The sequence below is a fragment of the Lampetra fluviatilis genome, chromosome 3 (genome assembly GCF_964198595.1).
Source record: "Lampetra fluviatilis chromosome 3, kcLamFluv1.1, whole genome shotgun sequence".
NCBI classification, from domain to species: Eukaryota; Metazoa; Chordata; class Hyperoartia; order Petromyzontiformes; family Petromyzontidae; genus Lampetra; species Lampetra fluviatilis.
In genome coordinates, this window is record NC_136277.1 from 2,587,616 (window position 1) to 2,613,991 (window position 26,376).

Here is a 26,376-nt window from a genome sequence, read left to right on the forward strand (position 1 = left end):
GAGCTGAACTATTGCGTGACCCGCCAAGAGTTGTACGCCGTGATTTTCGCATGCAAACAGTTCCGGCCGTATTTGTACGGCAGGAGATGTCGCGTACGCACTGACCATTATGCTCTGCAGTTCCTTCTTACATTCAAGGAGCCGCGGGGGCAGATGGCCCGGTGGTTGGCGCAGTTGCAGGAGTACAACCTGCAAATCGAGTATCGGGCTGGCCGGACGCATGCAAACGCGGACGCCTTGTCGAGGTGACCCACGGTGTACGCCGAGACAAGGGCGGAGGAGGCCTGCCCGTGTTTCACGGGGGGACGCTGCCGGCAGGCAACGGACCCCCGAGAGGCCGCGGCCACTGAGCCCCCCCCAGCGAGAGATAGTGCAGTGTGCGCCACAGAGACCCTCACAGGTGGCACCGAGGATCCCGTCGACCGCCCGGCAAGCGCGGGACCCGCGGCTCGGGACCCGATCGGACGGATCCAGGAGGACGTCGGCTGCGCCTTCCCGGGCCTAAACGACGAGCAGCTGAGACAGACCCAGCAGCGAGATCCGGATCTGGCGGCAGTGGAGGCGGCACTGCGGGAGGAAAAGAGTGCCCTACCAGGACCCTGGAGCGGTTTGTATGCCCGGTTGTGTGTGCAGAACGGAGTGGTACGGGAGTTAACCGAGGCCGGCCAGCCGGGGTGCATCTGTGTTCCTGCCCAGGTGCGACCCCAGCTGCTACGGCTGGTGCATGACCACCCACTCAGGGGCCACGATGGGGAACGACGCACGCGAGAGACCCTGCGTCGCCAGTATCTCTGGCCCAAATTGGCACAAGACGTGGCGGCCTGGGTACAGGGCTGCCGCGCCTGTCAGCAGTGCGGGCCGAAACCGGCACGATACCAGGTACCCCTAAGGCCGTTCCGCGTCAGCCGCACGAATCAGCTGGTTGGGATCGACCTACAGGGGCCATTCCCGCGATCCCATCGAGGCAACCGGTATATCCTGGTCGCAGTAGAGTATTTCACCCGCTACCCCGTGGCAGTGGCCATCCCTGATAAAACGGCCTTGGTGGTGGCCCGGGCATTTGTGGAACATTACGTACTGAAGCACGGGATCCCAGAACGAGTCCTCACCGACCAGGGTAGCGAGTTCGAGGCCGAGCTGTTCCAGGCACTGTGCCGAGAATTCGGAATCCAGAAGGACCGAACCACAGCATACCACCCCCAAGCGAACAGTATGGTAGAGCGCATGAATCAGACCCTAGCGGGGAAACTCAAACGTATGGCGGCCGCAAATCAACGGGATTGGGACGAACACCTCCCCTACGCCCTTTTCGTCTACGCCACCACCGTACACACGTCGACGGGACAAACCCCGTTTTTAATGATGTTCGGCCGCGAGTCTCGTTTACCCGCAGATCTGCTATTCGGCGTCCCTTCCCCCCAGCCGGAGGAGGGAAGCCGCCCCGTGGAACACCTGTTGGAGACCCTGCGAGAAGCCCGAGGCCGAGCATACCCACAAGGGGAAGCCGCGCATCGGCGGCAGGAACAGGGCACCCGACCCCGCATGGAACCCCCCTTATTCCTGACAGGCGCTAAGGTGTGGCTACACACCCCTCGCGTCGGGGCCGGGCAGGTGGGGAAACTGACGACCTACTGGCGGGGACCCTGGACCGTGGTGCGACAGATCTCCCCCTGGACGGTACTAATTTATGGCGGGGAGAGGGATCGAGAGACGGTGGTCAACGTCCGCCGCTTAAAACCGCGGAAAGCGGCCCCGGCGAGAGTGAACCCCGTCACCCGAAGGCCCTGAAATCCCGGAGTACCCGCACCCCTCGTGTTGGGGGGCCTCGCACCCTACATGGGCCTCGCCGGGCCCCCGAGACGCCCCGATCCAGTCAGGAGACGTCGCGGACGATGGCCTCCAAACCCTTCCGCTGCTGAGTTTGTGCCCCAGCCCACAGGTGCCGGAGGACGGGGAGAGCCGCTGGAGTGGAGGAGGAGGCCGCCGCAGGAGCTACAGAGGACGGAGCCACCCGCCCCGAGACCAGCCACCAGGTCCGGACGGATCCCCCGGACCCCACAACGTTTCCTCGTGGGCGCGGCCCAAGCAAGGTGCTCCAGTCAACCCGGGACGGGGACTGGCACCTCGGGGTGCTATGTGATGCCGCCACCACAAAGCCGTTCAGCAGGCGCCCCATCCCCGACCTCGCCACCACCAAGCAACGGAGCCAACCCCTCGTCCCCCTCACCTCACCTCACATGAACACACCTGCACGCATTTCCCCCCCCCCCCCCCCCATAGAGCTGGAAGGGAAGGTCACCTGATCGACCGGTTTTTATCCGAGAAACCCTTATCGGGATTAACTCTCACGGTTTCCGGCGATCAGGGAATTGGACGGCCTCCCCCGACGCTACGTTGCACCGCGGCGCTGCGACCTGCCTTAAGATGGCATGGCCGCGGCGAGGAGCATTCGGCCACCGCGGTTGAAGCGCATCCCCCACACACACCACCCACGTGTCGACGGGGCAAGCAGGGGAGGGACGGGACAGCATGAGTAGCGGGACCGCAGGGGCTCTTGCGCATAGTCACGGATGGTTGGGATAATTACGCTTGAGCGCGCAGGCACGATTGTTAGGGAGGGAAAGGGATTAATTAGAATTTACGCCGCGGAACGCCGCACATTGATTAGCATATCACAGGCGTCCGGAACCGCGGTGCGCGTGCTAGAGGACGCGAACCCATTGTTAAGGAAAAGCTGAGGGCCACCGTCCGGCGCGGAGCCGCATCCCTTTGATGTAGGGAGGATAAAAAAGGGGGGCAAAGGAGAGATCGGGCTCTCTTCTCTCCAGCGCCAGGCGACAGGACGCTCTCCAGTCCAGCGACCCGAACGTCCGTGAGACGCATCGAGGCACGCTGCGAGTACGGGATCAACGAACCGCCGTGGGCATCTAACAGGGATTAAGAAGGTGAAGTAGGATAATAGCCGATAGATAAGGAATAGGTACAGGTTTAGTGGAATAGGTCAGCCTCGTCGACTCACTGATTCAACATTAGTTACCAGGTAGCGAATAATAAATCATTAATAGCGAAGCGTGGCCTCGCGTGATCTTGTCGAGCAGTGGGAACGTGTGGGTGCGCGTGTGTACACAGTGGTTCGCCGCGTGAGTGAGCGCTGCATAAAGCGGCGCACGAGTGGGTGTCGCGTGTGTGCAGGTGTGTGCACTCGTAGTGTGGGGGAAGGGGTCGGTGCGTCCGCAGGCCCCCGCTCCGTCTGTCGCCGCCGGGACTCACGCAGTGTGAGGGCAGCGTCGTTCGCCCTCCGACCCCTGACCCCCGTTTAATAGCGCGTGATCCGTGGAGAGACAACGCAGCGTCTGCAGGTGAACGAGGGCGTGCGGCGAGCTATGCCTCTCACACGAGCTCGCGGAGGGACGGACCAGGGAGGGGAGCCGTCGGGCGATGAGCCCAGCGACGGCAGCAGCTGCTCGCAGAGCAGCGAGGGGTCGGCGCACGGCAGAGCCCCTGCCATAGGCACGGAGCAGGGAGGGACTTCGGGGACCAGCGGCCCCAACAGTTGGCCACCAGGTTTGCACACATCTCAGGAGGGATTTTGTCCCACTCCTCTTTGCAGATCTTCTCCAAGTCATTAAAGTTTCGAGGCTGACGTTTGGCAACTCGCACCTTCAGCTCCCTCCACAGATTTTCTATGGGATTAAGGTCTGGAGACTGGCTAGGCCACTCCAGGACCTTAATGTGCTTCTTCTTGAGCCACTCCTTTGTTGCCTTGGCCGTGTGTTTTGGGTCATTGTCATGCTGGAATACCCATCCACGACCTATTTTCAATGCCCTGGCTGAGGGAAGGAGGTTCTCACCCAAGATGTGACGGTACATGGCCCCGTCCATCGTCCCTTTGATGCGGTGAAGTTGTCCTGCCCCCTGAGCAGAAAAACACCCCCAAAGCATAATGTTTCCACCTCCATGTTTGACGGTGGGGATGGTGTTCTTGGGGTCATAGGCAGCATTCCTCCTCCTCCAAACACGGCGAGTTGAGTTGATGCCAAAGAGCTCCATTTTGGTCTCATCTGACCACAACACTTTCACCCAGTTGTCCTCTGAATCATTCAGATGTTCATTGGCAAACTTCAGACGGGCATGTATATGTGCTTTCTTGAGCAGGGGGACCTTGCGGGCGCTGCAGGATTTCAGTCCTTCACGGCGTAGTGTGTTACCAACTGTTTTCTTGGTGACTATGGTCCCAGCTGCCTTGAGATCATTGACAATATCCTCCCGTGTAGTTTTGGGCTGATTCCTCACCGTTCTCATGATCATTGCAACTTCACGAGGTGAGATCTTGCATGGAGCCCCAGGCCGAGGGAGATTGACAGTTCTTTTGTGTTTCTTCCATTTGCGAATAATCACACCAACTGTTGTCACCTTCTCACCAAGCTGCTTGGCGATGGTCTTGTAGTCCATTCCAGCCTTGTGTAGGTCTACAATCTTGTCCCTGACATCCTTGGAGAGCTCTTTGGTCTTGGCCATGGTGGAGAGTTTGGAATCTGATTGATGGATTTCTTCTGTGAACAGGTGTCTTTTATACAGGTAACAATTCTGAGATTAGGAGCACTCCCTTTAAGACTGTGCTCCTATTCTCGGCTCGTTACCTGTATAAAAGACACCTGGGAGCCAGAAATCTTTGAGAGGGGGTCAAATACTTAATTCTCTCATTAAAATGCCAATCAATTTATAACATTTTTGACATGCGTTTTTCTGGATTTTTTTGTTGTTATTCTGTCTCTCACTGTTCAAATAAACCTACCATTAAAATTATAGACTGATCATTTCTTTGTCAGTGGGCAAACGTACAAAATCACTGTAAATAGCTCAGTGAGCCTTACCTGGTAAAATAAAAATTTAAATAAAAAAAGGTTGTCCAATATTAAAAATATAAGCCGACAGTCTTTCAACCAGGGTAGAGCCGTTAATGTCTGTTTTGACCGATGTACTTTGCATAAGGGCGTAATCATATTCATAGCCGACACTTAAATAATTTAATTTGCAGTTGTCACGTGAGAGCTCACGAACATTTTCATTCGTATTTCTTTCATTTAACCAGGGTAGAGCCGTTAATGTACACAATGACATTTAAATGAAAATCGTCTATGCTTTTTAGTCAAATTAAATCCCATTAAAATACGTAGGAAAAACCAAACTATTTACAGAAAAACGAATGTCCACAGACTCTAATAGAGATATCGAAATGCTTTTTGGTCCATTATGTTCTACGCGCATTTATTTTGCATTATAGCCTATGGGCATTCTGTTTTCTGTCATTTGTTTTAGTCTTTCTAGAAATAATATTGTTCGATGCCATTTAACTCGTTGCTTCAGTGTAAAATAAATTAAAACATAAATATTTACCTGTCAAAGAAGACGCATACACGTTCCGGAAGACCGATCTTCAAGAATTATCATCCAACCTTTAAGCCTACTTATCCTCCCAATGCAACAGCACTACGCCTGTAAGTTTCACTGTAACTATGGGTTTCCCCGATCTCCATTGCAACACAGGTAATAAACCTCACATATCCATGTGCTCTCGCCTTGTTCAAAGAAACGCGAAGACCTGCCTTACATTGAACACGATCAGCTGCTTTACAAACACACGCCACGCCAGCCACATGGCAACACCACGCCTTAAAAGCATTTATGGCTTTAAAATAAATACGCAGACAATGTCTCTTGCCCATGTGTCTATGCATAAAACAAACCAATTCTTTGTTACACAACTCATTGGCGACACGGCCGCCTGGGAGTGCATAATATTAGTCAGCACTCTTTCAACACAAACTCTGGACTGGCTTCGATATTTCAGTGCCCCATTAGCATTCAGGCTTTTTTGAACCAATGCTGAACTGCCAGATGTTTATCGGTAAAGACTCCGTTAGATGAAGGCGGCATTGGCTCGATTGTTTGGGTCGGCCCCATATAGTACTTTTTATGTGGATACCGGAAAGAGGCGTATTGTCTTCCGAGTTTTTTTGCGATATATTAATTATTCTTCATGGCACTCATTACAGATTTCATAGTTTTACTGTTTTTGAAACATTCAGCCAGGGTTACTTTAGTTTTCATAAGTCAGTTGTGCTTTATTATTAAAACGATACACTTTTATATTGACAAAAAAATATTTTCAAAATAAAGCAGTTACAAGCCAAGTGATATTCCATACAGCACACAAGTCGACACCAATTGCCAGGAGACAATACTATTTTGCTTAATTCCTTCAGCTACAGCTACCAACTTTGAAAAATGCAAGAAAGCTCAGAACTGAAGCCTAATAATGGATAAATGTGGAGGCGTAATCTTATTTGAAGGATGGCAGCGGGTGAAATGTGCAGGGTTTTTGTAAAAAAAAAAAGTAGAACGGCTTGTGCATTCATTACACAAGCGGTACAATTACATGGTGAAAAACATGGACACAACGAGGGCGAGATGCTCATGTACACTTAGTTTTTTTTGTTATTGTGCATGATGGAGGCAATACAGCACACAGGTTAATGACAGATTTTGGGGCAGCCAAATTGAGTGTGCCCTACTCTGGTACATGTGGGTATTCTCAGGCTATACCAGCTTTCTTAAAATAAAAAGTGTTCGGATATAAAGTCTAAACACCAGAAAGCTAACAAGTGGAATATTAAAAAGTCTTGCGTCTCTCTTGGGTAAATATTTAAAACCTTAGTACAGTATTGTTAAAATGCCTACAGTGCATCTCAAAGATGTGATCTTTAAATAAATCACACATACGTATAGTCGTGAACATTTTTTATACTATGTATAACTTGCCAGGTAGCTCAGTGGTAGAGCTGTTCGCAATTGGAAGCTTGCGAGTGGAAATCCAGGTTGGTGGTTGACTTCGCGCATCTTCCCTCCGTTGTCTATAAAATGAGTACCACTCTTTGGGGACAGCAACAGTGGTTGTCAGATGGAATCTCTTTTGCCATAGGAGTGTGGAACTTCCACAGCTTGCTCAGGACTGGAAACAGGAGTTGCGCACCGCCTCTGCTCACGCGAGGAGGAATTTACTACCTTTTAGGCTTTATAATCATTACACCGTATAAATTCTGATAGTAGTGTACTTTCATCTTCTTGGTTCTTTCGGTAAAGTCACGTAGAAGGGAAGTAATAAAATAATAAAAATAAAACATAATAAAATAATTCTCACGACGTTTCGGCTACAACGCAAGCAGCCGTCTTCAGGTGAAGAATGAGACACTACCAAGCTAGGAGCTTATATATAAGCTGGGTTGGAGGTGGAAGAGCGCCTTAACAAAAAGAATGTGCATATGAAGAATGCACATTCTTTATTTTGTTTTATTTTTATTATTTTATTACTTCCCTTCTACGTGATTTTACCGAAAGAACCAAGAAGATGAATCCCAGTAGTGTACTTTGTATAAATTATGTTTAATTATAAATGCAGGCAAAATAATCGCGCCTAGAATTGTGGACATCATGAATAGTGGTGCAAGGATGGCTATGTAGTTATGGGATATACTGTATCTGCCAGGTATTTAACATAAAACAAAACCCGTCAACGAATCATCCACTCACAATTTAAGCAACGCACCACCCTCTTCCGCTACCGGAATTCTCAATCCCAGGAAGGTTCGTGTCTCCTTGTTTCAACCAGTACTGCTCAGATTTTCACCAAGCTAAGGATGTACACAAAGTCAGCATTGGGCAATTTTACCTTGAGTGTTTTAAAAAATAACTTGTCCAATCCAACAATTTTTGTTTGTGCACTGTTTGATTTATTCTGCAACATGGTTTTTGTTGTCATTTCTATTTGGTTGTTTTTGCTCTGCTGTATTTTTTATGTAATTCTTTTCATCAGTCACTCTTGAGTTATCGCCTGATAAAACAAAATAAACCTACAACTTGAAAACCCGACACTTGCTCTTTCCTCAGGCATTCCTTTCCTTCACGGACGTCTCACTCCGGGCGACCAATAAACAACCACCAACTGGCAGAGCCAACTGAAAACAAAAACCGGAAAAATTCTCCCAGCAACACATTAGTGTCCGATAGAGACGACGATTCTCCAACTTGTGGAATGGATGGAGTGAGCGAGCCAACACAGCACCCAGTTGCGAGATTGTGCATCAATTATGTGTCAGTGGCACAGAGATGTCAGGATGCTGACTGTTGCAAATGTAGCTGTTGCTGCTGCTGGGTGGTGGTAGCTGCTGCTGGGAAATAGGAAGACAAAGGTGGAGGAGGTCCTGGTTTCGGAGCCATTGGACGGGTCATGGCCAAACCTGCACAACAAAGGGAAAGATGACATGAGAAGTTCAAAAGGTTTACCTTGGTGAAGGGCCAGAGGGAGAAAAGGATCTTTGTAAAGAATATAAGTTTAATTCCCATATGAGTCTCTCCACATAGCACGGTTGGCTACGATTAGCATGGTTGGCTAGATACAGTACGAAAGAAATGCAACAATTTCAGCAACATTGATTTGACAAACTCTGGACCGATTTTGACATTTAGTGTCTCATAAGCAGTCAGGTTTTCTTGAAGGAATTGTGAACTATATAGGCAAAGGCCCTCACTGTCGTAAATGGGTGTCCCAGTCTGAAGCAAAACCGTACAATACATGACAATATAATCATTGAGTGTCATTGTGGACAATATAACAAAATAAATGGGCAATACGCATCCTTCCCATAATTGTCTCACTGTATAAAATGTGTTTAAAAAATTGCTTTAATGTGGAGAGAGATATGAAAAAATAAAGATGGGTAAATAGAGGAGGACACCCACCAGTCACCCCCCGCACAGGAATAGAACCGTCACGTCGTTGTAGATACTTGGCATCGAGGCCGACTGGGTCACTCAGGCTTAGCAGTGGAGAGAGAAAATGGGACAAGGGGGAGTGAGAACATAGGGAATGAGGATAAACAATTCATCATCTGGACTTTTACCTGTCTCTACATTCATAAACTAGTGCAATAACCACCCTAATAACATTAAATGTTTCTGTCCCTTAATTTTACTTCAAATGGTTTTCTAGTTATTTGTCTGAGTCAACATTCGTTACAGGAAATGTGTTTGATTTAATATTAATTTATATTTTGTCGTCTATTTCTAATTGGTTGATTTTGCTCAGATTTCTATTGGGCTGATTTTTTGCTGAATACATTTATTTCATGATTGTACATTATTTTATGTTATTGTCTTTATAATTTCGGTTCCTCAGACTGACTTTTCAATTTAATGACTGGTTGGCTGGATGGGGGTAATGTCTCACTTTCGGCTAGGGAAGGCAGAAAGGGGGGCCGTCGTTGTGAGAGGGAGTACCCCCCCACTGCCTCCGTGAGAAGGCGCCTCCAACAGTGGTGTGCTTGTGGTGACCATCTGGGCGCCAGGCTGCACACACAGCAAGTATCACCATTACTTTCAATAATAGCATCACAGCCCTACTAGTTGTATCAATATAACTACTACCATCACTGACAGGACCAACATCGTGCTGGAGGAGTCATTAGCACAGTTGGTTCACGCTGCAGCAGGCAGTATTTACCCTGTGTTTGACGGTGAAGTTCCGCATTTGGAAGCCTGTGAGTGGAGACCCCATCTTTATAAAAAGACACATTCACAAAGGAAGAAAATTAGTTGGAGGTTGGAACAAGCACCCATCAGACATACTAATTAATACCATAATATAATGAACACGTTCTGCCCAAACAAACATCAAACACACCCTTCGCCAGAGGATTTTGACAGTGAAATAAAAACCAGGTGTTTGTGGAAGTCTGTTGCATTTTGTATAAGCCAGGACCTCAGCAGTGCCAGCTCAGCTCAAGAGTCTCCCAGCCACACGACCACCTCTTGACATGGTTGATTTTACGTCATGTGTTTTTGTCTCACCGAAGTGGCCGGGGGCTGAGCTGGGTGGCATGGGCGGTACACCAGGGCAGTGTCGTCGTCTCTCTGCCGCTCCCTGGCCCCAGCCCGTCCCCCCACGCCAGTGCTCTGGTTCTCATTGAGCTGCTTGTTGAGCCATGAAATCACTGCCGGGGGACACAGGGCATGAATCTCAGCAGGAACAAATAAAAAGATCCCCCATAAAGCCTTAAGACTCTTGAGGCAAGTGCTGTTAGCGAGCACTTATGAAGGCTGGGACAGTACATGAGGCAGATGGCCAAAACCACACCCGGCTGCCTTTTACTCAAAAGAAGCGATGTTGACACATTGCACCAGGTAGTCATTTGAGGCTGAGTTGAACTAGGGGAGCCCAGGATCTGCTCCAGATAATCGTCACTGGTGTTGAACATGAGTCAGAATCGAACTAGGGTCGCTGGGTTCATAGCAGAGCACGCTAACCGCGACACGACTGCAAACACACGCACCCGATCAATGTATAATGTGATACGAAGCACACATGCATATGCGCTTGTGTGATTTTGTGCAAGTGTGTGTTAGAGATGCTCACGAGCAGAGCACTGGGTGGTTTCAATGGAGCAAGGTGCACAGTGGGTAGCATAGTTGATGCATCTGCCAGTCACCTCAGTCAGTCAACCCATAACACCTGGGTCCGTCTCATGACCTGCCAGCAAGCCTTTAATCCTTCATGTAATCACGTCAAAATGCCCCAGCCTGACACAAGTGCTGTGGTGATGTCACTGCCACTTAGTGAACGGTGGCTGTTGTATTAAGGCGTGGTTAATTGCATGTGAGTAAATGGTGTGTGCGTTAGTCCAGCTCCCACTTGTGGGGAGCGGTAGTATAGCGGTTAGCACGCTGAGCTGCAAACCCGGGGACCAAAGTTCGATTCCTGCTCTCGGCTATCAACAGTGACGATTATCTGAATCTATCCTGGGCTTCCCCTAAGTCGACTCAGCCTTAAATTAGTATCTGGTATGGTGTGTAAACATCAGTACTGGGGCGTGGTGCTGGCCACCCAACCGCCTCGTGTGCCGTGCTGGCCTTCATTAGGTGCTTGCTAGCAGCACTTGCCCAAAAAGTCTGTTAAGGCGATACGGGGGGGGTCTTGTTTTATATATAAACTCGTGTGCGAGGGTTTTACATGACAGGCGACAGCGTGTTTCTTTGGTATGTCTGGGGCACTCTCCTCACCATTCTCGTTGGTTTTCAGTAGCTGTTTACTTTCCTCCAACTTCTCCACTGTCGCCTCTAACTGCTCGCTCAGTTTTGCAGCCTAATCACAAGCGCACATGCACACACACGAACAGGGGTAACAACAACAATCACACAATCACGGAAGAGGTTGTCAACAACATATCATCCCCATCGACCCTCAGCACAAACATCCATCAGCTCATGAGCATCTATCTCCCTCGTGCTGCCCTAATGGCGATGCCTCATGTGCTACCTTGATAATATCCTAGTGTCAAGCCATTGTCGCCCACTCATATGCCAAGACTCCCCATTGTAAGGCCCCCCTTGATCCTTCAGTGCCTAAAAATTTCCCAACTACTGCCACCACCCTGTGCCACTCATTGCTCAGGGCTATGCTCAACTGGCTCAATGGTAACAGCAATGCCCAATCCATTGTGCTTCTTATTCCACTTGCTTATGGCAGAATGAATAGCAACTTAATAAAACATTTAAAACCACGTGATGGCTTGAGGTGAGAGCTGCATGAGTTGTTGCTGCATTCCTGCTGAATGTAGTTGATTCACAATGTGCCCTACACTTTGGTCAGCATCCCTCCATGCCCCCCACTCCCACAAAACCACCCACCCGCCCCACGGTTGCACCTGCTCCTCTTTGTTGCACAGCGCGATACGCAGCTCAGCGGTTTCCTGACGCTCGCGCTGGAGGCCGGCATCACGCTCCGCCAACAGCTTCTCCTGCTGTGTGGTGACGGCGTTCTTGAGGCGCACTTTGCCCGCCTGGGCCTTCAGTTCGGCCTGTAGACGCTTGATGATGTCATTTGCCTGGGGGAAGGAGTGAGCAGTGAGCGAACAAGTGGGCAAATGAGTGAGTGATTGAATGAGTGGGTGTGTGAACGGATGAGTGAGTGAGCGAGTGAGTGAGTGAATAGGGAGCGCATGGGATGTGACGTCGTCATAGACTGCAACATGACGCGCATTAGCTGGCTTGTCAACTGTTTTTATCATTGTATTTCTACACAAATTACATATCAACCCTTTTACAGAGCAATGTGGGCAGATCGGGTGAACATTTTTTGGATAAGGGAGGGGAAACAGAAGCAGAGGGTCAGGAAGGTACCTTGAGCAGCTCCTCGGAGAGCGATTTGATGGTTGTCTCAAGCTTTCCCCCCTGCGCCTGCTTCTCATCCAAACTCTCCTCCAGCTTTTTCTGAGCATGACACAACAACGTGTTTAGTACAAATAACCTTCCCTCTGTCTATCGAGTGAGAGGCTTGTTACACAAAACATTGAGGGCTCCTCTGGAACAAGTTGCTATATCATGGATACTTACCCTTGCTATAGAAATATGTAATTCCCACCATTAGCTCAGGGCTGATTGTGGAAATGTTCATCTGGGCAGATATTTTTTTCAGCAAATCATTTTGAATATTTAAAAGGAAATGTCAGTAGAAAGGACCCACTCACACTTTTATACTCGCACATTCACTAGAGGACAATGGGAGAACATATAGGCATACCTCTTATAGTGCTGCCTCCTATAACGCTATTTCCTTCAACGCTTTGGCCTGGATGAAAATTCCTGTGCGGATATGGAATAAAGTAGATGTGTTTTTGCCCATATGTGGTCTTGCGGAACCTAAATCGGTGTCTATTGTAAATTCTGTCGATCCGAAAGCCACGCTAGAGTATCCATTCATCGAGTGTTAATCACTGCATCGATTAATTGGTGATCCATGGATCTAGTAATCCCATTGGTTAGTCCTGTATAGCTTCCCGCAGAACCTGTTTACGGTAGATGGTAGTTAATCTTAAGCAAGCTCTGATAGAATGCACTGGCGAGTACAGAACTTATTGTATTTTTTTCATGTAATCATGAAAAGTTTTTATTTTAATTGATAGAATGCTTTAATATATCATGTATACAGTATTCTTTGGGTCTTTCGGTAAAGTTACGTAGATAGGTTCAAAGAAAATAACAAAAAAAGAGAGGAAAGCTGCTGAGGCAAAACAGTCTGCCTCAGCAGCTTTGCTCTCTTTTTTCCTCCTGATGACGAACGCTTGTGTTGCAATAGAAACGTCGTAGTTTTTTGCATTTTTTTTTTAACCTATCTACGTGACTTTACCGAAATACCCAAAGAATACAGTATCATTAAGGTTATTACCGATACTGTATTACCCTCATATCGGTCATAGGTAAAAAATAGCAGACAGAAACATCTCCATTTGAACAATGTTATAATGACCTCCCATAGTGCTCAGTTTACCAAGAGCGCATCCTGAGCGCTATAGGAGGTATGCCTGTACAACCAAATTCCACGCAGAAAGGCGCCCGAGTCGGGAATTGAATCCAAGACATCTTGCTGCACCACCCTGCCGTGTATAGGTAAAGTGGGTGAGACGCCACCTGCTGCTGCCGCGTGGTGTCGAGCGCTTGCCCCATGCGTTGCACCAGCTGCTCTTTGTCTCTCGCCTCCTGCTCGAGTGAGCTCACACGCGAGCGCAGGGCCGCCAACGCTGCATCGGCGTCACGACGCTCAGACTCACGTGCGCCAGACTCACGGCGCAGCGACGCTGCCTCCTGCTGAACGCGAGCACTCTCCTGCATCGGCGATAATAAGGAAAATGGGACAGCGTCGTCATTGTCACGGCTGCAACCAACAACACGTGGGTGAGGGTCTGGGCTGTGACTAGAGACTCCGACAAGTGTGGTTTCCAAGTTTCAAACGTATTTTAATTAAAACAGGTAAGAACTCAAGAGACCAGGATAGCCTCATTTGCAAGCGTGACCCCCGAGTCACCAAAATGACAATGTGTCACGAAAGGTCCACTTATCAACCCCATGTCCCCCATGCCCTTCCCGTGTTCACCTCCTCGAGGGCACCGATCCTGGTGCGTGCATCCCTGAGCGCCGTGTCAGCTGCTCGGTGCCGCTCGACAGCGTCCCGTGCAGAGGCCTCAGCCTGCGACGTCCGCTGCTGCAGCTGCGAGCGTAAGCGCCGCTGCTCGGCTTCCAGTTCGCGCCGCTCCTCCTCGTGCCGGCGCCGGCCCTCCTCCTCCACCTAGCAATGAGAGGTGGTGGAGGTGGGGGTGCCAGTTCAGTTACTTGGTTACTCAAGACATTGGATGAGCGGGTGGGCAGAAGCAAGGAGATAGGCAGGGAGGTAGACACATGCAGAGGCATACAGGCATATGGGCAAAATATAAAGATGTAGAGAATCCACCAGACGAAGATTGAGAGTCGGCACTTTTCTTTATTCTGTGCAGGCCCACGCCGCACGCGTCCACCCTCCTCCGTTCCTCTCCAAGAAGCGTCCCGATCTCCCGCTTTTCCCAGTGACGTTACCTCTCACCCCCTTTCCTCGTGACATTATCCTGACACTGTACCCTTGGATCACGTGAGTGTTTCTACCCTTGGATCAAGTATTAGCACTACAACAACAACAACCGCCATTCGCCACTAAGTGGCGGCGACGTCACCACGACGCTTGTGCCAGGCCAAGTGCACCTTGAGGCCACGTGAAGTGTCGAACGCCCGCTGGCAGGAGGTCACGGGGCAGACCCAGCAGGTGCCATGGGTCGACTGACCGAGATGACCGAGATGACTGGCTGATGCACCACCTGTGCCCCCTACTGTACCAACTCGCGGTGCTTTAGCCACCCGGCGCTCCGCTCGTTGTTGTGAGCATCGCTCCTCCGCCCTCCGTTGTTGTTGGAGGGCGACTGCCTCCAAATGCCCAGTAGCGTCCTTCACGAGCCTCCTCCACTGAGGCCGATCTTGACACCGCTGGTACCAGTCATCGGCAAGTCCACTCAGCTCCACGTCCTCCTGTACCACATCACTCCATCTCTTCTCTAGCCCGTGCCGCGCCCGTTTAGCCCCCTCAATACGGCCGAACAAAAGCTGTTTAGGCATGCGGTAGCTGGGCATGCGGGCTACATGACCCAGCCAACGCAGCCTTGCCTGCCGGAGGAGCTCACCGATGGGACTTTGCCCAGATCTTTCAAGGATTTGTGAGCTCCTCACACAATCCAGCCTGGTTAAACCCAGGATGGATCGTAGGCAGGCCAGCCTAAATGTTTCCAACCGATGAAGATGCTCCATTAGGGGGGTCCACGTTTCGCAAGCATAGAGAAGGGAGGGAATGACCGTGGCCGAGAAGACCTGCAGCTTCGTGCGGAGCAACAGACCAGGTAGCTTCCACACAGCGTTACGCAACCGATGAAAAGATATTGCCGCTCGACTGATTCGGAGTGAGATCTCTGCTGATAAACTGGAGCCGGTCATAAGCACACTGCCCAGGTATGGGAAACTCTCCACCCTCTCCACAACTGCCCCATCACCGATTGGGAGTTGTGGGAGTGGAGTGTCCGATGGTACAAAATACCCAGGCAGGTGTTTAGTTTTGGTGGGGCTGATGGTAAGGCCCCACCTCTTAGTGGCACGCTTCAGTCTCAGCAGCAGCGTCTCCTCTTCTGAATGAGCAGCTATTACCAAATCATCGGCATACATAACGTGGTTGACCAATAGGGAGCCATCCCTTGATCGCACCCGGGCGTCGATCAGCCTCCCATTATATCTGTACCAAATGGAAATTCCCCCAATACAGCTATTGAAGGCTTCACGAACTACGCAGTCGAAATAGATGTTAAATAATGTGGGAGCCAGAGGACATCCCTGTCGCACCCCAAGGTGTACAGGGAAAGGCTCAGACTCCCGGCCACGTAGTTTTACCCGGGCCCGCTCACCATCATGAAGGTCCTTAATGATCGTGACCAGAGGGTCAGGGACTCCGAAATCACGAAGAACAACCCAGAGCCCAGGCCTACTGATGGTATCATAGGCCTTGACCAGGTCAATAAAGCAGAGATGTAGGTCTTGTTGGAATTCCCTACACCTCTGCTGTAGCAGACAGACAGAAAATATGGCATCTGTACAGAACCGCCCTTTCCTGAAACCGCATTGGGGTTCCGCAAGCCTCTCCTCAGCGTGCCTAGCAAGGCGATGTTGAATAATCCTTGCCAGGACCTTTCCCGGCACACTGAGGAGTGAGATGCCCCTGTAGTTGTTGCAGTCTGTGCGGTCCCCCTTCTTAAAAAGGGGGACCACCAGGGCATCCTTCCAATCCTGCGGTACCCGTCCAGCGGTCCAGACTGTTGTTATGATGTCATATAGGGCAGTCTGTGCACAAGCGCCACCCTCCCTCAGCATTTCGCTTGGGAGATCATCTCTGCCCGGTGCCTTTCCTGGTCTCAGACTCCGGATCGCCTTCAGTACTACACAGGCAGAGGCAGGAACATGGGTAGAGGCAAGGGGATGTAGGGTGCTGCCCGGGACTTACCTGCTGGAATTTGTCTCTCTGTGTGGCAATCTCGCGTCCATGCTGCGAGGAGATCTCGCTCATTTGGCTCGACCACTCAGCTCGCACGCGTTCCAGCTCACGGCTCCGCTCTGCCAGGGTCTGTGTGCACAGTGACATACAAAAACAACCGCCATTTTTCCATTAAGTTGCAGTGATGTCAACACAGCACTTGTGCCAGGCTTGGTGTACTTTGAGGCCACGTCAAGTGTCAAAGCTTCGCTGACAGGGGTCATGGGGCAGACACAGGTGTCATGTGTTGATTAACTTGGATGACTAGCGGATGTACCACCTGTGCTTCCCACTGTGCCACTTTGTTTTAGCTACTCGGTGCTCCGCTCGTTGCGGGTTGAAACATTTCTTACAAATAAAACTAGAATTACACGTAGAAACATTGTCCTCTTCTTCGAAAACTTTGCAGGAAACTCCTGATAAAGTCCTAATAATATAATCAGTGAGACAATTATGAGTAACAAACGTGAATAGCCAATACATGAAAACGCAAATATTTGTTGTTCGAAATAGCATAATAAACACATTGGCAAGCAACTATTTATTGAAAGGCAATATACCCTCACACACACACAGAACTCACTTGCTGGGCATAGGCGAGTCTCTTTGTTAGGTCCTCTTCGGTTTTCTGTAACCTGGTCTCCAGCGCAGCATTCTCATTCTTAACAATAAATAATTAAAACTTTTAAAAGGCAACAAAGCACGTTAAAATCATTATTCTTACAATGTTTCACTGGCAAACACCTAGTTGAAACATCTTATTTACAAGGGTGTCTAATAAACGTAATTGCGAGTATATACCAATACTTACAACAAAAACCCACTATTATCAGACTGCTGGGGCACGTGCTGTTCGTGAGCACCTATTAAGACTAGCACAGCACACGAGGGGGTGGTGTGGCCAGACAACACTTGGCCACCTTTGTATCCCCATTGCTGATGTTCACACACCACACCAGGTACTCATTTAAGGCTGAGTCAACCTCGGGAAGGTTAAAAAACGATTCACAAATTCGTCACCGATGTGGGTTGAGGTGGAATCAAACTCGGGTTGGACAAAACTGCCTACTTGTCACAAAGTCCGTTACGTAGTGTGCCAACCACTACACTATAACTCCCAATGTACACATATACACTCTCACTTGCTCAAATAGACCCACATCCTCACCTACACTCATAAACAAAAGCCAATATCTCCCATGTAGCTTACACACTGTTCGGGCAAGTGCTGTTAGCAAACACTTATGAAGCCCAACACGGTAGAAGGGGGTGCCATGTCGGTGAACTATACGTCATTTGACCTAGCATGTAAACACACTTTACAGTGCTTTACCAACTGGTAAAAAAAAACACTGACGCTCACTAAGTGGATGTACCGATGCAGTTTGTAAAACCACCACAAAGCGCTGTATCAACTGGTAAAGAAATCACTGAAGCTTGCTCAGTGGATGTACCTATCCAGCTTAAAACCACCAGGGTGCTTTATCTCCGACAAAGAGTGCTGTATATACTGTATGTACAAATACACTAAGGTTCTCTCAATGGACATACCCACTTGGCTTATAAAACCACCAAGCGGCCTGGCTGTAGCAATGGGGCTTGGCCAGTGAAAGGGTTTGCCCAGCTTGCAGACAACTCACCTTGAGGCTGCGCAGGCAGGAAGCCAGGTACTTTTTAAGATCGCCGTCGGAGGCCGAGAGCAGACGTAGAGAGAGGTGCGTCAAGTGCTTGAAAGGGTTCGTCTCCACCACTGAGAGGCAGGCAGTGCTGCCACGGTCTGCTGCACCTGGGCATTGCAGCTGCAGAAGGAACCTGTGTGAATGTGAACACACACATACGTGAACACACTGACTCAGACGCACGCACCTCCCAGAAAATCACAGCCACCAACCACTAGTGTCACGACCAGCCCCATTGCATTCACCACTGCTGCCTTCGTAATGTCACCAGCGTAGCACATCCACATGTACAACAACGGTTTGTCAACGCTTTCACAAGTACTACCACCAGCAGCAACACCATAACCAGCCTTGCTATATCCACCACTGCTGCTAGTGATTTGTCAGCACCACCCACTGGCATTACCACCACCATGCAGATTTCCTGGGTAAACATGCATACTAAAATAAAAAAGCCACCATTTACCATGACGATCACTGCCATCTCTACCACCATGAGCACCACTACCACGAGCTGTAGCATCGTTCAACACCACCACCACGTCACCATCAGTACCACCAGCAACATCATATACTACCACCACCCACCATCAACACAATATGCCATCATCACCACATACCGAGGCACATCTTTGTCCTGCTCCTGGATGCAGAGTTGCAGGAGGTCAATGAACTTCTGCGGGAAGGATGTGAAGTCCACGAGCAGACCCTGCTGGCTCTTTAGGCTTCACACATGCCCGCACGGATATACACATACACACAAAGCCCAGCATCACACCATGCAGCGGTTTGGAGGCACTTTTCTGTGAGAAGTCACCAAACTCATCTGTAGTACAACATTTTGCAGGCGAGGGTTAGTGGATCACATTTTGTGAAACTCACTTCTTTTCGATGGCAATATAACAGGTGGATTCATTTCCATCTGCACGGGGATTGAGTGTTACCCCCACTCACATGCATGGGTTTCCTCCAAGGCATATAAACATTACTTCATGGAGTTGGCCAAACATCCTAATATAGGACCACAGAGCTTGGATATTTATTGGCACTGGATCTGGTTGTCTTCTCACTTGTCTGTGGTTTCCAGAACCTCTGTGCAAAACACGTGCGAATTACAAATTCTATAAACCCCACACACGCAAAGAGAATAAAAATGCAGTATACTACACAGAAATGACGGCAACCCGCTTTTTGTCCTGCACGCTAATGGTCACCACGTCCTTTCTGTGCATGCCCAGGGACCAGCCAGTCAAATTTCCTGTTGATGTCATTAGAGTTTGCATCCCTTTGTCAATCTATTGCTGGATGGAGGCCTTCCCATATTATATCGGTCATAGGGATTATTTGACCACACTTCACCACGAAATAAATTACTTAATTATGCTGCGCTGACAGTGGTACACAAGCACAACAAATAAAACATTACACTTTTCAACAACACTTCCTGAAAATAAATATATATACTCTTTCAAGCAGTATTGTTGACGAATGCATTGAGTTTTATTCTTATACTTCACCATGCTGGTCAGCCACAGCCGGGTGCAATGGATGCCTGCTCATGTAAAAACTGAGGAGTGAACTATGCATCACTGAGCAAAGTTGTGGTTGTGTGGGCAGGTTCATAAGGGCAAGGATTTGGGCTATTGGTGACCAGGCTGTCGCTTAGCAACTGCAGTGAGCTGCCAACACGCAATGGGCAAAAATACACACCAAAATAATAAAGCACACAGACTATTCCTACCCCACTTTTTGAACAACCTTGTTTCTTCCCTTAACATCGTAAATCTTCCTTCAAAAAATATCCTGAAGCAGAAGATTAGTGCTGGATACAACTGCATTTGAAAAGTATTATTCATTTTAATTATGATGTGCAATTTTGTCGAGAAACTGTATGATGGCTTCGTGTGGTCTGGGACTATTTTTGCTGTTCTATTGCTGCCTTGCCCAAGTTTGGGAATTGGTGTAATTATGTAATTTGAACTTATGTACTTTATCTAATTTATTTATTTTTAGTGATTTGCATACCTTTCCTATACTTTGCACTCCTATCGTTTTTTGTATTGTATCTTGTAAATTGTTGACCTACAACTACTGGACATCTGTGAAAAAGAGCTTCATATCTAATCGGAATTATCCAGGATAAATATAGATTCTGATTTTGGATTAAGTTTCAAGTTGATTTTGTTAAACCAGATGAAAACTCAAGAGACCAGGATAGTCTAATTTGCAAGATGAACCTGGATGACCAAAATTACCAAATAAATAAATAATATATATTTTACTTTTTTTGCACGCTTTTATGAAATGTACTAGTAATGGAAGAACTCCACGACTCCAGGAAGTGGCCCCGAAGCTTGCCATAACGTAAGGGACCGTGGCCAATAACAGCCAACGTCAGTTGACCGTGGACAATTAGACCCAAGCCGAAATATAACATATAAAAAATAATGTTTTAAAATATTTTTTTTCTTTTTTATGATAAAATATAGTATTGTCATCAGTATGACATAAGTATACCAAGTTTTCAGTTGATACCACATTGGGAAGTGGGTTAAAATTGAGTTACACGATTTGAGGATACAACAACGACAACAACAATACAGAGTGAGTTAAAAGAAATCGTGTAATAACATAGCATAAAATATCGCAATGAACAAATAGAGACCAGAGCAACAAACAGAGGATAGGGGTGAGGAGTTAAGGGATAGGGGTGAGGGATCGGGTGAGGAGAGTGTGTGGTGAGGTACCTCTGGAAGTCTTCATCTCCAAGATGGAGGCTATAGAGGAAGAAGGGGTCCGTGTCATCTGTTAGCCTCACTGTGAGATCCTGTGAGGGTGCAGGTCACAACCGCATCAGGTCACAAGCGATGCATGACACGAAATATTTCACATTTTTGTTAAACAGCATCCTCGATTTAAGCTGACAGATTCAGGGGAGACCTGGTGCACTGTAATTACAAAGGCAGTAAAATATTATGAATAAATTAAGTTTTTATGGAATAATCTCTTGTGCTAGGTGGCTCAATGGTAGATCAAGCAGCTTAAAACCAGAAAGTTATGAGTCCACAGCCTGGTTGGGGGTTGACTCAGCCCATCATCCCTCTGGGGTTAATAAAATGAGTTGCAATCCAGATAACTTGAGGACATTGCTTTGAGTTAACTATTTTACAAAGGGGATAACTTCAGGATTCAGAAATGGAGATACCCTCTTACATAGAAGATGCAAGGTCCCAAGGGGAGATATTACCTTACACAGAATATATTCTATTTTATAGGAGAAAACCATAGAGGGGGCAGATTCATAACACAGAGTATACCGTTTATTCGACAAGACCAGTGGTTCCCAAACTTTCTGAATTGACGGACAATATAAACCCTGAAATATGTTTAGCTGACCACCGTGCACCAATTAACTTGTTTCAAAATTATCACTCTGTCACTGTAAATGTTTAATGACAGGCCATCAAAACAGGCCTTTGTGGACCAGAGGGTGTGAAGTCACATTGGCCTAAAATATAAGGTACAGGCCTCCTATGCCAGGGTTTGTGGATTTGAGTCCCCCCTTGGGTAATTGTAACGTTCACTTGGCAGTTGCATTAGATGTCCTTGTCTGTTTACAAGCTAGTGTAATAATCACCCTTTTTCCATTTTAATGTTTCTATAACTTCATTTGACTATGGTTTTTCAAAGTAATTTGTCCACGAAGTTTTGTGGCAGAAAATGTATGCTCTGCTGATTTATATTTTGTTCTGATTTAATTAGGTTGTTTTTGGTCTGATTGTCACTTGCAAATTAGACTATCTAGATTGAAATCTCAACCTGTTAAACAAAATAAACTTAATCAGGATCTTTATTTAGACTGGAGGAATCCGAAGAGCTATTAAGCTCTTCTTCACAGATGTCCAGTAGGGGCTGGTCAGCATGTTACAGCAAACAGTACAAAAAAACGAACCACGATTCACAGTCCAGATCCCCTACCCACCTTCTTGATGATTGGGCTGGCAACGGACTGCAGCTCAACTGTTACTCTGATGTCTGTTCTCCTAAATCGCACATGCACCCATGTGAACATAAAGCAAATGACAGAAATGGACATGACAGAGCGAACGTTACACAATAGATATACACGATACACACAAAATGCAGGAGATAAAACAGACATTATCCACATGAAGTATAGTAAACTACGGCGGGAAACCACTTGACGGGTAGCACACTTTATTCACACTTGGGTTGTCACAATAACACGTGTTGACACTACAGCTAACGCTACACGTTCCACCTGACACGGGTGGTAACTACTGCTCACGCTACACGTTCCACCTGACACGGGTGGTAATTACTGCTCACGCTACACGTTCCACCTGACACGGGTGGTAACTACTGCTCACGCTACACGTTCCACCCGGCTACACACACACGGGCATTCCAGCCCCGTAGCATCCGGGGGAACCTCTAGGCCCACCCCAGCTTGGGTACGGATCACGACCACTGGGTCCCGTGGCCCGGTCCTCACACGGACGTCCGGCCCCCGGGTCCCAAGGTCCCGCCTCTGAGCCACACAGGGCCCCGGTCCTTACAAGGACAGCGGGACTAGGTGTCTCAGGGCCCTATCTCTTCCTCCTCCGTCTTCCGTCTTCACTGATCACCCACTTCTCGAGCGCCCGCGCGCACCGCCTTATATAACCCTCCGCTCCAAGGAGACGGAGCCTATGCGGACCGCGATGCGAGCACCCACCCTAACCGACCAATCATCACGCGCTGCCACACGATCCCTTCTTGTGCCAGCGCACATAACCAATCCCCACGCGCTGCCACACGATCCATCACTGTCAGCGCGCGTCACCAACACACAGCCAATCACCATCACATAACCCATGACCCCGCGCTGACCTACGATCCCTCACCGTCAGCGCGCGTCACCAACCCACAGCCAATCACCACGCGCTACCCCACGATCCTTACTACCAGCGCGTATCACCACTACACACACACAAAACATGAATCAACAACACGCGTGAACACACTTGTACAAATGATACACGTACATATCGACACAAGTGGACACACAATCAAAACCATAAATTAATTGCATGGGTGCACACATTCAACTTGTACTCCTTAAATACACAACCTGAAGGCGGCAGCTCCCCAGATTGTATTGAAGGTCGACAGCCATGACTGGGGGCAAAGCAGCACTCCTAAACCACTTGGACAACTTTGACTGTTAAATTTCGATTTAAAGCTTTCGTGACTGCAGGGATTCATCTTCTTGGTTCTTTCGGTAAAGTCACGTAGAAGGGAAGTAATAAAATAATAAAAATAAAACATAATAAAATAATTCTCACGTTTCGGCCACAACGCAAGCAGCCGTCCCCAGGTGAAACGCTGTCTCCACGACAGACCTGGTTTTCACCTGAGGATGGCTGCTTGCGTTGTGGCCGAAACGTGAGAATTATTTTATTATGTTTTATTTTTATAATTGTATTACTTCCCTTCTACGTGACTTTACCGAAAGAACCAAGAAGAACTTTGACTGTTCTTGAAAAGCAGTAAAAGCTTCCTTTGTTTACACGAGAAAATTAAGCAAACATATAATTGAACCTTTATTACACCATCATCAGCCAGACTCAATCCACTGCTAGACGAATGCCTCCCCTGGCTGTCGCCATCTCCACGGTCCTGCCAGGTGGTTCAGCGTTGGGTGTTGACTCAGCCCATTATCACTTTCGGGTCGATACAATTGATATTACTTCCAACAGAGGTTGCCCTATAGCTAGCTTTGACCCTGCCATCACACCTGGTTTAGACCTGTAAACAAATATTCTCCATCCAAAATGGTGCAGAATAATGGACCATCAGGAGTGGTTGTGGATCATGATTTGGTCGTAGGGCGTGATACAGCGGTGTCTGATGGGTGTTTTATTTGCACCGCTCACCGTCCACACGGTTGACGAGGTTACATTTGAACTTGAGACCCCTGTGATGAGAATCAATCAAATCTACACATGCCGGACGTGGGCCGTGAATGCAACACCAAACAGACAACAATGTTGTCTTACAAACGTAACAGTACTCTCATGCTGCCAATGATGGCAAGGTGCTCCTGAATCCCTTTCTCCTATTCAAGTCCAGGCTGAAGACGTTATACTCTTCTCCTCTGCATTTGACTAACTTCTTATTTAGATAAAATACATATGTTCAGTGTTTCTGTGCAGTCTTGAGATGCGGTCACATTTAGTTGTTATATAAATCAACGTAACATCATATAATCACAAACGGCCTCAGGTATATATTCAGAGATCCAAAGACTCGCAATCTTCTGCACTTAAATATAAACCATAACATATAAATCAGAAAATATATCAACTACAAAAATGACATCATCAATGGCATGTTAATATTAAGAACAAATGACGTAAACTTTTGCTAACATTATTATACTGTAATAACTATATCAGCCAAGAACGTATAGATGCGTCAGATACAGGCTGACATAATCACACTGATATTACAAAACAAACGAATGGCAATAACAATGGAGCCAAGACCAATAATTACTGCTAAATTTACCTCAGTTATTAGTAAGAAACTTGTCCTCTGCCTAATGAGTTTTCACAGTACAGTAATTTGCAGGTCATTTTGCAGCATTTGGTTGTTTGGACAATACCAATTACATAGTTTTTTAGATATTGGAGGAAACCGGATAATTTTGATCACACCCATGCAGAACAGGGGGAGATAAAATTTACTAAAAACCAGCCGCCATTCGTCACGAAGTGATGATGGTGACGTGACCACGGCGCCTGTGCCAGGCCAGGCGCACTTTGGGGCCACGGCAGGTGTCGAAGGCTAGCGAACAGGTCACCGGACAGACCCAAGGTGGCATGGGTTGACTAAGATGACAGGCACAGTACGTAACCAACTGTGCAACTCGGAGGTGCCGGGGGAGGAGAACTAAACGCAGGTAGATGCAACACCACCTGTGCCCCCTACTGTGACAATTTGCTGTATTTCATCCACCCGCCATTCGACTCGCTGTGAGGGTAGCCGGGTATCGGGTAAAGGAATTAAAACCCGTTTGCGACCTCTGGCGTCGCCCCCTTCCCCCCCTGTTGCTGCCTCCACCCGCCAAGCAGCAGCAGCTGCGTCCTTCACGAGCCTCCTCCTCCTCCACAGAGGCCGATCTTGGTACCGCTGGTACCGCTGGTACCGCTGGTACCGCTGGTACCGCTGGTACCGCTGGTACCGCTGGTACCGCTGGTACCGCTGGTACCGCTGGTACCGCTGGTACCGCTGGTACCGCTGGTACCGCTGGTACCGCTGGTACCGCTGGTACCGCTGGTACCGCTGGTACCGCTGGTACCGCTGGTACCGCTGGTACCGCTGGTGTCGGCAAGCCCACTCAGCTCCAAGTCTCGCAGGAGTAGAAAAGTGAGTGCCCAGCTGTTGCCGAGAAAATCCAAAGCTTTGTAATGAGCGACAGGCCAGGTAGCTTAAACGCAGAGTTACGCAGCCGATGCCAAACCAGACATCGGCAAGTTCACTCAGTTCCGTTTAATAAATCCCACCCGCATCGTGCACACCAGGGGGGGAGGGAACACACAACGATCGTCTTCTTGCTGAGATGCGCGAGTGTTGCCCTGCGCCACCGGCATGCCGCCCGTTTGTGCTTCGAAACGGTTGAAAATCGACTGTCGGTCATTCTTCCTCCTCCTTACCTGTCGGTCATTCTTCCCCCCTCCTCCTCCTTACCTGTCGGTCATTCTTCCTCCTTCTCCTTACCTGTCGTCGTAGTCCTTGGCCCTCAACAGGAGCGACACGGCGCTGCAAAACAGCCGCCGCTGCTGCTGCTGCTCCTGCGCCGCCATCGCCGCGTCTCGCGCTCAACTTTCCCGCCCCGCGCCGCCAGGAAGCCGCCGGCGGGGATCGAATCGGCAAGTAAAGAGGTCGGCGACTCCACCACACAACGTCGTGCTCGGAGGTGGGAATCTATCGATCCCGCTTGCCAGGGGGAATCGACTCGACTTTTTGATTACGTCGTCGTATGTCGTTTCATGGTGACAATTGTCTGCGACGTATTGCTCACGTCATGTAACGCACTGAGTGAACTTCGCGTTTTTCCGATCACTTTTCATGCCCACAATCGTCGCAGGTGTTGCACTGTACACATTTGTCGCCAATTCCCAAATAAACGCACTACGCTGCACT

At 48.6% G+C, this 26,376-nt stretch overlaps 1 protein-coding gene across 1 annotated transcript; it reads right to left on the reverse strand.

The window, feature by feature from the left end:
* Window positions 1–6,099: 6,099 nt before the first annotated feature.
* Window positions 6,100–26,120, reverse strand: SASS6 (SAS-6 centriolar assembly protein). The gene is made up of 17 exons (XM_078881630.1): window positions 25,951–26,120; window positions 22,148–22,208; window positions 20,913–20,992; window positions 18,786–18,890; window positions 18,127–18,298; window positions 17,070–17,147; window positions 16,457–16,576; window positions 13,985–14,176; window positions 13,522–13,716; window positions 12,235–12,324; window positions 11,760–11,939; window positions 11,116–11,197; window positions 9,907–10,049; window positions 9,560–9,613; window positions 9,287–9,405; window positions 8,800–8,876; window positions 6,100–8,297 (listed from the first exon to the last, which is right to left on the reverse strand). The coding sequence occupies exons 1-17, from the start codon at window positions 26,034–26,036 to the stop codon at window positions 8,170–8,172; spliced, it is 1,962 nt and encodes a 653-aa protein (XP_078737756.1). The 5' UTR covers window positions 26,037–26,120; the 3' UTR covers window positions 6,100–8,169.
* Between the last annotated feature and the right edge of the window lie 256 nt (window positions 26,121–26,376).

Coding starts and splice junctions, on each gene's coding strand:
- SASS6 (XM_078881630.1), bottom strand. CDS start 26,036: ATGGCGGCGCAGGAGCAGCAGCAGCAGCGGCGGCTGTTTTGCAGCGCC. Junction 12,325..13,521: donor ACACCACGCGGCAGCAGCAG/GTGGCGTCTCAC, acceptor TGTCATGCTCAG/AAAAAGCTGGAGGAGAGTTT. Junction 10,050..11,115: donor ACTGAAAACCAACGAGAATG/GTGAGGAGAGTG, acceptor GTCCCCCGGCAG/TGATTTCATGGCTCAACAAG.